The 13,397-nt window shown below is 47.8% G+C and overlaps 2 protein-coding genes across 6 annotated transcripts in view; both read left to right on the top strand.

The window, feature by feature from the left end:
- ELP6 (elongator acetyltransferase complex subunit 6) overlaps window positions 1–7,302 on the top strand; it is a 42,591-nt gene extending 35,289 nt beyond the window's left edge. The window contains 3 exon segments of the mRNA XM_074946480.1: window positions 1,210–1,356; window positions 2,327–2,417; window positions 2,420–7,302. Coding sequence (XP_074802581.1) covers window positions 1,210–1,356; window positions 2,327–2,417; window positions 2,420–2,550 — 369 coding nt within the window. The 3' untranslated portion in view covers window positions 2,551–7,302.
- A 1,916-nt stretch (window positions 7,303–9,218) lies between these two features.
- The window catches only part of SCAP (SREBF chaperone), a 108,120-nt gene continuing 103,941 nt past the window's right edge, over window positions 9,219–13,397 (top strand). Inside the window, exons 1-3 of one of the 5 annotated variants that reach the window (XM_074946478.1) lie at window positions 9,219–9,328; window positions 9,930–10,169; window positions 12,256–12,397. The gene's annotated coding sequence lies outside the window, so the exon portion shown is untranslated. Of the gene's footprint in view, window positions 9,329–9,551; window positions 10,170–12,255; window positions 12,398–13,397 lie in introns of those variants that run through there. The other 4 variants (XM_074946475.1, XM_074946477.1, XM_074946479.1 and 1 more) reach the window with 4 other exon arrangements.

The following is a 13,397-nucleotide window of genomic DNA, read 5'->3' as shown; positions in this document are numbered from 1 at the left end:
TATAAAGATTGATTCCCAGAGCTAGTGTTTCTTGAGCAAATAGCTCCTCAGTTCACTGCAAAATTCAAGTGGTGGGGGGAGAAAGCAAAATATTAATCAGAACAAGGTGATTTTAATGGTCTGATATCGAGTGACTTTTCAGAACAGACTTAATTTTTAGTTCTGGTTATTAGTGGTCTATTGGACTTCAGATCCTCCACTGCTCCCTCACTTTAGCAGGGCTTTTTAATTATTAGTGAACCTAGCAAGTGCCAGATCATGGACAATTGTCACTGTCAATTCCAGGATAACTCCCATTGATTGGGATGGGAATGGAACAACCACTTGCACAGTTCTGAAATGTTATCCCAAGTCATGCATACTGTTTTTTGAGTGTGTGTGAATATAATCAACTTCAGAAGTTCTCCTTATTTGTGTACAAGTAACTCCTGAGAGTATTGCTGCTGAAAGAATCTTAAAATACCAAATCCACCTTTTACTGTCTATGCAGTGCTTTCCCCTTCTCCCCCGATTTCCTATAGCTTGGATCACAAAAATAGACTAGTCAGCATCACCTTTTTATTCTCTTGCTGGCTGCTAATGCTACAATGTTTGGGATGAAAATGGTGCCAGTGAATGTCTGCTTGTTTGGAATACTGTTTGCAAAGTAATTTAAAAATAAATAAATAATAGAAATATTTTTATTTCTGTACAAGGTAGTTTTTTTTCTTTTGGAAAACTTTAAATTTGGGCCGGAATTTGACTTGACTTTAAATATTCAGTGGGCTGAGACAAAGACTCTCATGATATATTTTTAATGGAACTAGTTTTGGATTTTATAAAACGTGTTTCTTTTCTTTCACCAAATCAAACATTGGACATAATCCCCCAGGCAATGCCCCCTTCAGCTAGTTCTCTATTAGATGGTTCTTGAAGGTATAGCTCACAGAATAGATGTCTGCTTGGCCAGACAGATCAGTTTAACTAACACTTGCTGTTTTGTAACAAAGGTTTGATGTATTTTTAGACTGGAGAGTTATATATAAGCTTGGTTATTCTCCCACTTGGCTCTGATTGAGAACCCAGATTGACGCAGATACCATGAAGCTAAGTGGCTAAGTAGCTTAGTTAGCAATGTGTTTGTGTGAATCCACGTCTCTGATCTCCTCTCATAATCCAGAATTGATTGTCAATGAGTCATTAATTCCCGTGTGACACTTTCTGTTCCAGGGGAACATAGTGGTGCTAGTGCACAGCAGTGATGATTCAGAAGATGAGGAGAATGAACTGGTCGTGAATTCCCTCTGTCACCAGAGCAACTTGATCCTTTGGGCAGAGGGGCTGGCTACTGGCTTCTGTAAAGATGTTCATGGACAGGTAAATCTTGTGAAAGCATTTTCCCTGCTCCCGTTGCTGTCCTGAGACATGGTAACTTATTATATTCACCAATAATGCCTGGCTAGAGCCTCAGGTGCAGCCAGGGTATGTTTCATGCAGTTCAGGGGGTGAGGTGCAAATGGGATTTTAAGCCCCCTTTGTAGCTCCTGATGCAAGCACCAGTCTGACCCCAGCATAATTCAGAGCAACCTTAGGGCTAACTTATTCCCTGCTGCCCCCAGCAGCCAAGGATGCTAGAGCACTGTGGCATTGTAATTACATTCCCTTTTCTCAGCCGCACCTCCTGGGGGCTTCCAGTGGGGATGACAGAGAGACACTGCACCTGCTCTCTGTCACCTGGGGCTTCTCCCTATGTTGGGGGAATCAGTGTAGTGGTACAAAGCACTGCAGAGTGGCGTAAAGCAGCCAGAGCAGGGTTAGGATCTGGCCTGTGGACTTTGCAAATGGCAGAAGTATGAAGTGAAGTCCATGTTTTTGTGAATCTAGTGCTGATGAAAGGGGCTGGACAGACAGCCCTGGAGACTGAAGTTCTTTACATAGAACAGCTGCAGCACAGGCTGCGCTAGTGCAAGCTTGTGCCCTGACACTAAGGCGATGGGTGTGCTATAAATATGGAGAAGCTTCTCCAGACTCCCATTCAGTCAGTCTCATCCATGACCTGGCTGGATCCCCTCTGCGGGGGAGAGAGCACTTCAGTCTTGAGGGCCCATTTGCTGCCTGGCCTCTCTGCCAAGCCTGCCACCAAGAAGGAGGGTTAGTGCTTGTTAAGATGGCTGCACAGCGCTTTCCAAAATGGCAGTGTCGAATCCTCCAGCCAGGTCAGTTCTGGATGTTAAAGGTATTTTAACACAAATACCACATCACCTGCTCAGGCCTTTCCCTTGGAGGGAGGATGCTGTGATTGCAGCCACAAGGAAGCAGCTTCTCACTCTTTCCCTTTCCTTTGCAGTTAAAGATCATTCAGAAGGGGTCATCCGAGCTGAAAGCAGAGAGGAATCTCTTCCGAATCTACCAGTATAAAATTCAGGACAAGAATGTCACATTTTTTGCCAGAGGAATGTCAGTAGCTGTGTTGTGAATTCCAAGGCACAATTCAGTGCAGGACTTGAGGCCAAGGGGAAAGTGGTGCTTGATACCTGGGAAAAAACAGGAGATGCCAGCAATACAGCCTGAGTATTTTTTCAGCACTTTCCAGGGCCAATCCAGTAAATGTGGTGTGAGCAGGATTTGCATTGGCACTAAGTAGCATTTAAAACCCAGTCCTGCAGGGAACTCTGTGCAGGTGGAGGGATCTGCCTGAGCTGAGCTTATTGCAGGTTCGGGGCCTAAATCAGTTCCCCTCCCTTTACTGTCCAGCAGCATTCCACTGTAATATACAAAGGGTTTGAATTGCAAAGAAGAGCAAAATATAATGAATTTTAAATATAACTAACAAACAGGCAGCTGCCATCTCAATAGTCTGATACAGCTTATTGTTGTTCATTTATTTGAAAAAAAAAGTAGGCCTAGTCCATCAAGATTGCAGTTCCGTTGTGCTAGGCACTATACAAATAGTGAGAGACACTACCTGCCCTGAAATGCTTAAAAACATAAGAGCGGCCATACTGGGTCAAACCAAAGATCCATCTAGGCCAGTATCCTGTCTTCTGATAGTGGCCAATGCCAGGTGCCCCAGAGGGAATGAACAGAACAGGTCATCATCAAGTGATCCATCCCCTGTTGTCCATTCCCAGCTTCTGGCAAACAGAGGCTAGGGACATCATCCCTGCCCAGCCTGGCTAATAGCCATTGATGGACCTATCCTCATGAATGTATCTAGTTCTTTCTTGAACCCTGTTATAGTCTTAGCCTTCACAACATCCTCTGGCAAAGAGTTCCACAGATTAATTGTGTATTGTGTGAAGAAATACTTCCTTTTGTTTGGTTTAAGCCTGCTGCCTATTAATTTCATTTAGTGACCCCTAGTTCTTGTGTCATGAGGAGTAAATAACACTTCCCTATTTACTTTCTCCATATCAGTCATGAGTTTATAGACCTCTGTCATATCTCCCCTCAGTTGTCTCTTTTCCAAGCTGAAAAGTCCCAATCTTATTAATCTCTCCTCATACAGAAGCCATTCCATACCCCTAATCATTTTTGTTGCCCTTTTTGAATCTTTTCAGATTTCTATATCTTTTTAGAGGTGGGGCGACCACATCTGCATGCAGTATTCAAGATGTGAGCACACCGTGGATTTATATAGAGGCAATATGATATTTTCTGTCTTATTATCTATCCTTTTCTTAATTAGTCCAATTAGACAAGACAGAAGGTAGGAGTGAAGGAATTAGTGCTGGCACTGGAAAGGCCTGGCAATCAAAGTTTAAAAATTCAAGAACTTATTTTAAACTGGGTTAAGAGTTGGTTTAATCACTGAAACATACCAAGCTACAGGTGATCTGCACAGGGAAAAAATAGCCCGGTGCTCCTCTTCTGACTGTGTGTCTGTAGAAGGCCTGACAGGGCTTTATAGTGGTTTTTTTTTTCTTCTTTATTCTAGAAATACAGATCCCACTCTTTGTTTGTCTTGTCTATTTAGAGTGCAACCTCTGGAGGGCATCTCTCTTGCTGTGTATTATGTACAGAGCCTAGCACAATGGATGCGCAGTCCCAGTTGACGCATGGAATACAATCCGTTACTGACAATTGTGATATACTAGCAGCTTCTAATCTTGTGTCTGAGAAAACCCTATTGGGAGATCATAATCAGAGTTTAATTTTTAAAAAAATTACATGCATTAAGTGACAAGTATCATTACTCAGCTGAGCTTTTTCTGGAGACTTCCATCTTTGTGGCAATGGGAAGGAGCTTAAATAAGAAGCTTCAGGGTGAGAGGGAGAAATGTTGGCACTCTCATCAGGCTCTGGCCAAATTTCTTCAGATTACCTGGATGTTTCTGCTAAATGACCAGAAGTGAAAGAGTTAACTTTGTGGTAGATTAAATCTTCTTCATTGGGCTTCAAAGTTACTATTGCACTGAGATGAAAGGAGGGAGGAGAGAAGGGTCACACTTCTGGCTAAATCTCTCAACTTCAGGCTTTCAGTGCTGTTGTGTCTGAGTCTTGTCTACATGGCCTAGTTCACGTTAATTAAGGTGCAAATTAGGTACCTTTTAGTTCTCACTGGCAGGATCTACGCAGGGCAGTTACAGTGCAACACTTTAGCGTGTACTGCAGTTCAGGCCCCTTTAGACTGCATTGTGGGGCCCAGTGGCCAAGCCCTCTGCTGCCTTAGGTAGATCACTGCAATGGGTCACAGTCGGAAGATTTTCTTTCCAGGCAGATGGGCCAGAATTGGAATTTTATTTTTAAATAAAATCTTGAAACCTGCAAAAATTGATGTGGTCACCAGAGATGTGCTGGTACAGCATGCCACAGTATACCATCTCACTGGGGGCCATGCACCAATGCATTTCATAGCCAAAATTATATCACACCCAACATACGTAAATTATAGGGCTAGGATATGAGTTTAAAAACCATCAAGCAGGCATGTAAAAAACCCAAAGCATGTATTGTACCTGAGCAGGGGCGTAGGAATTCTTGTCTTGGTGTTAGATTTTAGCTGTGCAGAGTTTTCTTTAGGGCAGGTAAAAATGTTGTGCTCCCTGCCCAAGTGGGCCCATCAAGATATTGGGAATGTTCTCCATTGAATACTAAATTATGATATTTTGCTGTTCAGTTTGACCTTTATCTCCAGCCTCCTTAATTGGCTGAGTTTGCGAGGCCCTGCACTCAGCTTGATGGCATTTCTAGGTTTTCTGTTTGGATGTAACACAATAACCTTTTGAACACTGTGTCCAATCAATTCCAAATGGTCAGGGAATGTTCTAAATCTCAATGGATAGGACCACGAACCCACAGAACAATGAGTTCCCATGTCCTTAAAGGAGCCATATCTCAGAATTTGTTTTTCACTGGAAATGTTCCCATTAACTGGAAGCCATAGTGCCTGCAGCCAGGCCTCCTCAGGCCTTGATTTTGAAAGGCTGGGCTAGGTCAGTATTTGGATGGGAAACCTCTAGGGAAATGCAGGTAGTGTTGATTCAGTAGGTGGCACTCTTCCGAATCAGCCCTAAACCAGTGTTGCAGCGAGGGTGGCCACTCCCACATCCCCAGAACATTGGACACTCCAGTACTTCCGGGAGCAGCATGAGCCTGCCCCCACTTGTGTGACCCCAGCTCCATTGGTGTGACCTCACACGCATGGTGCGTACGAGGTTGCTCTGGTGGGGATTGGGTGTCATGCTCTTCACAATGGTGTCCCCTGCCCATGATAGCAGACGAAAGCACATGCAGTTTTGCCTCAGTACTGGAGAGGGGGAAATCATTTAAAAACTGGACAAATAGCCTGCCTAGTCGCAGCACTGGGGTCCTGTGTGCGCTGCTGGAAGTGTTGTCTTTCAAGTCCTGACCACATGTGGTGGTTAAAGATCCCATGTAACTTTTTGCAACAATAGGAGTATTAATTAACCCCAGTCTTGGCCACATGTTAACTTGGGTCAGGGTAATTGCATTCTGCCTCTCTACGTCCCCCCCCAGAATTTCAATTGGATAATGACATTTGAAGTATGTCTACAAAAATGACAAGTATTTAAAACAAGACACTATTTAAAGCACTTGCTAGCAGTGGCAAACCTGTAGCAATGTTATAAAAGATGCCACATCCCCGGATCAGGGGAACTCCCTGAGCGAAGGCATAAAATAATTTAAGCCACGGGAAACTGCAGGATATAGAGGTTAGTGCTGTGTATAATGTGGAATATTTTAGCCTCAGCTGAGGAGATGGGAAAAAATGTGCCTCAAAAGTAGAGCATTGGAGAGGTACATGGTACCTTTTCGATTTCATCTTTTCCCTCTAATTTGTCCTTCTTTGCTTCAATCTTCTTTCCTCTGCTTCTCTCTCCTCCACCAGTCCTTGGCCTTCTTTCTCTTCCCTGTGTCTAACACCATCCTTTCATTGTCTCTGTTCATTGTCTTGTGCAGGTAGGGCACAGGAATTCCTTTGTTTTCCATGTGTGGCTTATATAGGGCTTCTGCTGCTGCCTCTGCGAGATGTTCTTATGGGACCTGCATGACCTAAGTTATCTGATATTGGCTGAACTCCAACCCTACTCTCACTCCAGTGGCACCAAATTTGTACAGAAAAGATGTCTTACTTTTAATAACAGGTTCAAAGACAGCTAAATTGCAAGAAGCTGGCACTATTTCCTGACAGACCATTGGGCAGCTGCACTTTGCAATGACCTCCTGCACAGAGGCCTGGGAGGTCACAGTGACATAGTTGCATTGTGCTACAGCAGACCTGAGCTATGAGCTGGTTACTTGCAGGCACCATGTGCGAGTGTGACCTCCTGCCATGTTCTCATAATGCCTTATTAGTTCAGCTTGTCTCTCACAACTGTAACCTCATCTCCCAGAATGACCTCCACAGTGTGAGAGGAAAAGTCAGACCCTGCCTCCATTAGATGAGTTCCAGTTAAGGCCCTACTCCTGCATACATTTAAAAACACAAGATCGGGGTCTGAGGGCTTGGCTACACTTGTGAGGTACAGCGCAATAAAGGAGCCCTGGGCTCACTAGCTCACTTCCCATCCACACTGGCAAGGCACGTAGAGCGCTCTGACTCCGTGGCTACAGCGCTGCTGGTTCTCCACCTCCGCGAGTGGAATGTTTGCTGCGCCAGTGTGAACGAGGTGTTGCTTTACTGCACTCTGATCAGCCTCCGGAAACATAATCCCCTTAAGTCAAGTGGCCACTCTTGTCATTTCTGCAGGAATGTGGAAATGCCCTTTCAAAGCTCCGTTTAGGAGAAGCCGGCTGCTTATCAGCTCCAAGAAAAAGCCAACATTTACTTTTTGCTTTGAGTGAGAGGCGGGGGGGGGGGGGAGGGTCTGAGTTTACAAGACAGCATGCTGACATACTCAGCACCCCAAAAACCCACTCACTCTCTCCCCCCCACATACATACAACACACTCCCTGTCACGCTCCACCCCACCCCACCCCCCATTTGAAAAGCACATTGCAGTCACTTGCATGCTGGGATAGCTGCCCATAATGCACTGCTCCCAACGCCGCTGCAAGTGTTGCAAATGTGGCCATGCCAGTGCGCTATCAGATGTCAGTGTGGACAGACTGCAGTGCTTTCCCTACTGCGCTCTATGACGGCGGGTTTAAATCACAGCACTCTACATCTGCAAGTGTAGCCATGCCCTGAGAGAGTCCCTTCATTCCATCTTGCTGCCTTCCCTGCATGAAACTAGCTTCCCTCCATGGAGTAGCAGTAGGTGTCAGGGCTGACATCCCCTGAAGCTGGATGGGGCATTTCCTGGAGGTATCCTTGGGCCTACAGCCCCATAGCAAGTCATAGTGGGAAGTCTGTCTTTACAACCATGAGGCTCTGGAAACTTTTTCTCTTTTTGTAATGGTAGTTTAAATTCTGCAGAAACTAACACGGACACTGTAGCATCACAAAGTACCACCCTTGCCTAGACTATACCTTACCTGCCCATAGCTGACAATAATGGCAATTGAAAACCCTCATGTTTCTCTTGGTGCTGACCCGGGCCGCTCTCTGATTTCTCTGACAGCAGTGGGGGAACACTGAAATGTGTATGTATATATATATATATATATATATATATAAAAATTAGGAAAGTAATATTCCTCTAAGTAATATATGTAACCTTATTATTTATCATTGCTGCTAGTGGGAATGGTTCTGTTCCTCCTAGATTGTGTTTAGCCTCCCCTTTGTGCCCACACCTTTGCAAAGACTGAGAGTCTGGAGGCCATCCTGTGACACTTAGAACAGCCTGAGATTAGGCATTGACCTAGTCCCTGACAATATATGGAGTATTCCTATGTGTTGACCTAAGCCGGCCTGGCATGGATCTTTAGACTTCAACCAGCTGGTGCAGCATGGCATGATGAGCTGTCCTGACCTGGTCTCTGTACCTGTCATGATGTGGTACTGCACCACATCCTCACCTGATTTGTGACATCAGACTTGTACAGCGCCATGTGGCAATGCAAGTAACTCAGCCCTGGTGCTGCGTGGCTTACCTTCCTGATCCTGCCACTGCACGGTTTCCAGCTCCCAGGGCCACATGGTATCCCATCCCTGACTGCAGTGCCATCTCAGCCCATCCCTGTTCCCGGTGCCACCCCGCATCCCAACGTGTAGCGGACCCCAGTGCCATCTGGCCCCTGCCCCTGCTGCCACGGGCTGTCCTATCCCGGGCGCTGTGTGGTGTCCTGTCCTCCAGGATGCAAGGTACCCCCGAGCCTGGTGTGGAGGGGCATCTGGCCCCTGTGCCGCACGGCATCCCGTCTCTGTCAGCAGCCAGGGGTTGCCCCTTGCCTGTTCCTAACCCTGGCTACAGCAGCATCCAGGCCCCAGGCGGGGTTCGAGCCTGGCCCTATTGCCTCCACACAACCCCATGCTACGCAGTGCCCAGCCTGGGGGCGGGGGGGAGCCGGGCCCGGCCTTAGCCTTGGCCAGGTGCGGGGGGGGCCGAGTCGGGGCTCTGTCTTGGTCCACAGCCCCCCCCCCCATGGCCTGAGCCTGCATTGGCCCACAGCCCCCCCCCCCCCATGGCCTGACCCTGTCTTGGCCCACAGCCCCCACCCTGCCCCCAGTGCACTGACTGGGGCGCCGCGGCCCCGCCTTTCCCCCTCAACGGGCACAGGGCGGTGCCGCTCCGGGGGCGGAGCCCCCAGCGCAGAGAGAGGGAGGGAGAGGCGTGGTTATGGCCTGAGGGGCGTGGCCGTGGCAGGAGGCGGGGCCCAGCCACCCATCCCAGCGCGCGTGGGCGCGGCTCGGCGTAAGGGTGAGAGGGCAAAGGTCAGAGGTGAGGCGCTGGCCCGGGCTGGGAGCCGAGCGGCGCGAGACCCGCCCACCCCCGTGAGGTGAGAGACGCGCGCGCTTTCCCCCCCCCCACCCTTTTCAGGCCGTGGCGCGAGCGCTCTGCGTGCGTCCCCCCCCCCCCAGCGGGGGCGGTGATCGCCCACCCCCGAGCTCTGCCCCCGCGCCGGGGCTCGGACACGTGCGGCCCGGAGGAGCGGGGCCCGTTAAAAGGGGCCAGCGCTAGCGGGGGAGGGGCAGGTCGGGCCGCGCCCGCCAGTCCCCCGCTCCTTGCCTGGGTGGGGGGCGCTACCGTTCCGTGTCCCCGCGCGTGCAGCCGCCTCGCGTGGGGAGCCGCGGGCCGGACGGGCCGGACACACCGGCCTGTGACGCGCTCCGGGTAAAGCCAACGGGGCGTGCAGCGAGACCCCCGCCGGCCGGGGCTGTCTGCTGCACAGCGGGCCCGGCCGGCCATGGCCACCCCCCCCCGGGCAGGGTGTGTGTGTTTGGGATGCCCTGCAACCAGTGGGAGGAGACCGAGCTCCCTCTTTCCCTCAGCCCGGGGTCCTTCGGCTCAGGCGGAGCGGGCTGGTGCCGGAGAGATTTTTGGGTCGGACTCTTGCTTCAGGTTGTTTCTGGTCCTGGGGCCTCGGTCTCCCGCTACAGGAGAGGAGACGCTGCCTGGAGAGTTGTGCAGAGCGTCGCCAAAAGGCCTGCCCTGTGCAGGGGTTAAATAACCAGCAAAGCGGGGAGGGGGCATGAAGCAGCCTAGGGAAGAGAGAACAGAGAAGCCTCCCGCTAGCCTGGCCTGTGGTGGAGAGCGATCAGACGGCTTCTCTGGACCTTAAGAATGGCCGAGGAAAAGGCTCACTTGTCCACAGTAGCTGGATGCTGAAGAGAGAAGAGGCAAGTAGTAGGCATGGGGAGAGTGAAGAGGTTCGGCCACCTGGGTTAGCTTACAGAGGTTTCTACAAAGTAAGGCTTGGGGGGGGGGACTCCCTCACCTGAGTCAAATGGACGTTTGGGGTATGCTGAGGAGCCACTGCTGTGTCTGCCTGCAGGAACAGGGGATGGGAAGGGAGCGTGGGGAACAGAGCAGCCCACTGTTCGTTCCTCTAGAGGTGAGCAGGGAGTGGTGACCCTGAGCCATTCCTCCTTTTGCAGGAGGCGTGGGTGGGGAAGGCATGGGGGATAAATAGACTCTCTAAGTAAGGACGTGAGAGAGAGAAAACATAGAGAAGGTAGGAAGAGACCACATGGTGGTCTGGGAGTGGAAATAGGAGGATGGAGGGGAAGAGAAGTTAATTACAGACGCTGAAAACCAAGAAGAAGATGCAATCTGATCAATGAAAGGAAAGAAAAGGGAGAAAGTAACAGGCAGTTAAGAAGGGAAAGAAGGTCTAATAAAGTCAGACATGAAGTAAGTTACTCAGTTATTAAGTAGACTTGATTGACAAGTGAGAAGTATTTGATTATCACATTAAGAGCAAAACTGTACACTCCATGGATGCGAAGGTGTGATGGCACAGGGCTATTTCACTCTCACCTTTCAGCTCTAGTAGGTCTAGCCTTTCAGCTTGTAAGTGTTAGATTAGTGATTTTCAACAGGTGGTCTGTGGACCACTGGGGGTCCACAGACTATGTCTAAGATTTCCAAAAGGGCCTGCACCTTCATTTGAAATTTTTTAGGGGTCTCCAAATGAAAAAAGGTTGAAAACCACTGGGTTAGAGAAACTGTTTCAAGCTCTGCGAAAGAGAAGGAGGGTGGCTTCTGGAAGGAATGGGGAGGCAGAGAAGCTGTTTGAAGACTGGCCAGGTCTGCACTACAGACCTATCACGGTATAACTACATCACCAGGATTGTGAAAAATCCACACCCCCGACCGACATAGTTATACAAACCTAACCCCCTGTGTGGACAGTGCTGTGTCGACAGGAGAGCTTTTCCTGTTGATGTCCCCACAGCCTCTTGGGGAGGTGGATTAACTATGCCAACAGGAGAAGCTCTCCTGTTGGTGTAGTAGTGTCTTCACTGAAGTGCTACAGTGACACAGCTGCAGCGCTGAACTTGAAGAAAAGCTCTGAGGTGATGTGGTTGTGTTTCTCTGTGCGTGGTGAGTAGAAATAGTTGGGCCTTTGCTGGGTGTTGGACTTTGGGAGGAGAAGCTGCACCACTTGATGCCTTTTCCCAAAATCTCTGGATGCAACTTCCATTTATTTCTAGGGGGTTTTAAAATACAAAGGAACTTCCTCTTTGCACTTTATTATGATAAGTCCTTTGAGAAACCAATGACTTCCATAGCAACACATGAATACAATAAGATTAGGGTTACAGGAACTAGTGTGTGATGCAGCAGGTGGGTCAGTTGGTGTATTCTTTTAAAAAAGGAACATTGTTTGGGTTTATTTGTCTTGTTAGATATAAACCATGCTGAAAGTCTTGCTGTTAGTCTCTGACTCCCCTCACAAGAATATTTAGCTTTCAGTGGTTAATTGGAATGGCTGATATTAACTCTGCTTCATATCTTGAATTACAAAGTTTTAGTCTAGCAGGATGCTTATTTTTTACCTTTTCAAATAAGTGGCTTCAATAATCTGATGCACTAAAATTATAGAAGGGCAAAATACAATCAGTTTGGCTTTAGAAACGTGAAAGTGTGTCCTGATATTCATAGTCAATGCATCTGGTCAAATTAAATCTTTACTGTAGACAATTGTTGGAAGAATTTTTAAATGTTCCTTTTATTGAACTAAAAGGGTTGCTGGACATGCCTAGTTTCAAACTTTTAATGAACCTGCAGAGAGAAAAAAATGACTTGATCAAAGGGCTGGAGAAGAGTGACAGCTTTTGGTATGAGCTAAAGATGTGTAGTTTGTCTAAGGGGTGTGGTACACTGAAAACTATTGGCATAGGTATGTCTCAGAGTGTGAAAAATCCACACCCCTGAGAGATATGAGTATGCCGATATGACTCTCAGTGTTGACAATGCTAGGTCAACGGAAGAATTCTGTCGAGCCAGCTACTGCCTGTCAGGGAGATGGATTGGCTACAGTGACAAGAGAACCCCTCTTGAATTGTGGACACCAGAACCGGATTCAGTATTCCTGCGGCAGTGGCACCAACACCAAATAGAGGTAAAATAACCTCGCTGCTCCCCGTTTAAGCATCCCAGAATTGCATGAACTCTTTTGGCAACAGTGTCACATTGGGAGCTCATGTTCAGCTGATTATCCGCCACAACCCCCAAATCTTTTTCCAGAGTCACTGCTTTGCAGGATAGTGTCCCCCATCCTGTAAGAATGGCCGGCATTCTTTGTTCATAGATATATACATTTACATTTAGCCATATTAAAAATATATATTGGTTGCTTACACCCAGTTTACCAAGTGATCCAGATCACTCAGAACCAGTGACCTGTCCTCTTCATTAGGTACCATTTCCCCAATTTTTGTGTTACCTGCAAATGTTATCAGTGATGACCTTTTCTTCGGGTCACTGATAAAAATAGTAAATAACATAGGGCCAAGAGCTGATCCTTGAGGGACCCCACTGGAAAACACATCTACTCAGTGATGATTCCCCGTTTACAATTACATGTTGAGACCTATCCGTTAGCCAGTTTTTAATCTATTTAGTGTGTTGCATTAAATATCTGCATATTATAGACATGCAAATTAATTCTAGCATAAGGGGGTGCAGCTCAAAGAAATTGTGAATAGGGTGACCAAAGGAAAACTTACGTGGAATATTCAGAAACCTTTTTACAGTGAAATCTCTGGCCTTTGCTGCCTTTTCACTCTTCTATCCTGACCAACACATGGCTGTGAAAATCCTATTCCTTGCCTGCTGCTTTCACGGTGTCCAACCCCTTTCCAAACCCCATCACTGTCTTCCTCCCATCTGTCTCACATTCAAGCTCCTTCTTTGTCTTTAAACCACTACCTACCCAACTTGTCCTCCATCTGCCATCATGCTCTCTTTTCATTCTACCCAGTCCATGCAAGTAACCACCCTTTCATCTCCTCATGGAAAGGAAAGAAAATAAGTTGTTAGATCTGGTGCAGGGTCTCTGAGGGGGCAGCTGTGGGGGATTCTTCAGTAATGCAGCTCTGTGGCTTATGATCCGTCTAGCT

The sequence above is a fragment of the Natator depressus genome, chromosome 2, assembly GCF_965152275.1.
Source record: "Natator depressus isolate rNatDep1 chromosome 2, rNatDep2.hap1, whole genome shotgun sequence".
Taxonomy (NCBI): Eukaryota; Metazoa; Chordata; order Testudines; family Cheloniidae; genus Natator; species Natator depressus.
This window is presented reverse-complemented; position numbering and strand designations above follow the sequence as displayed.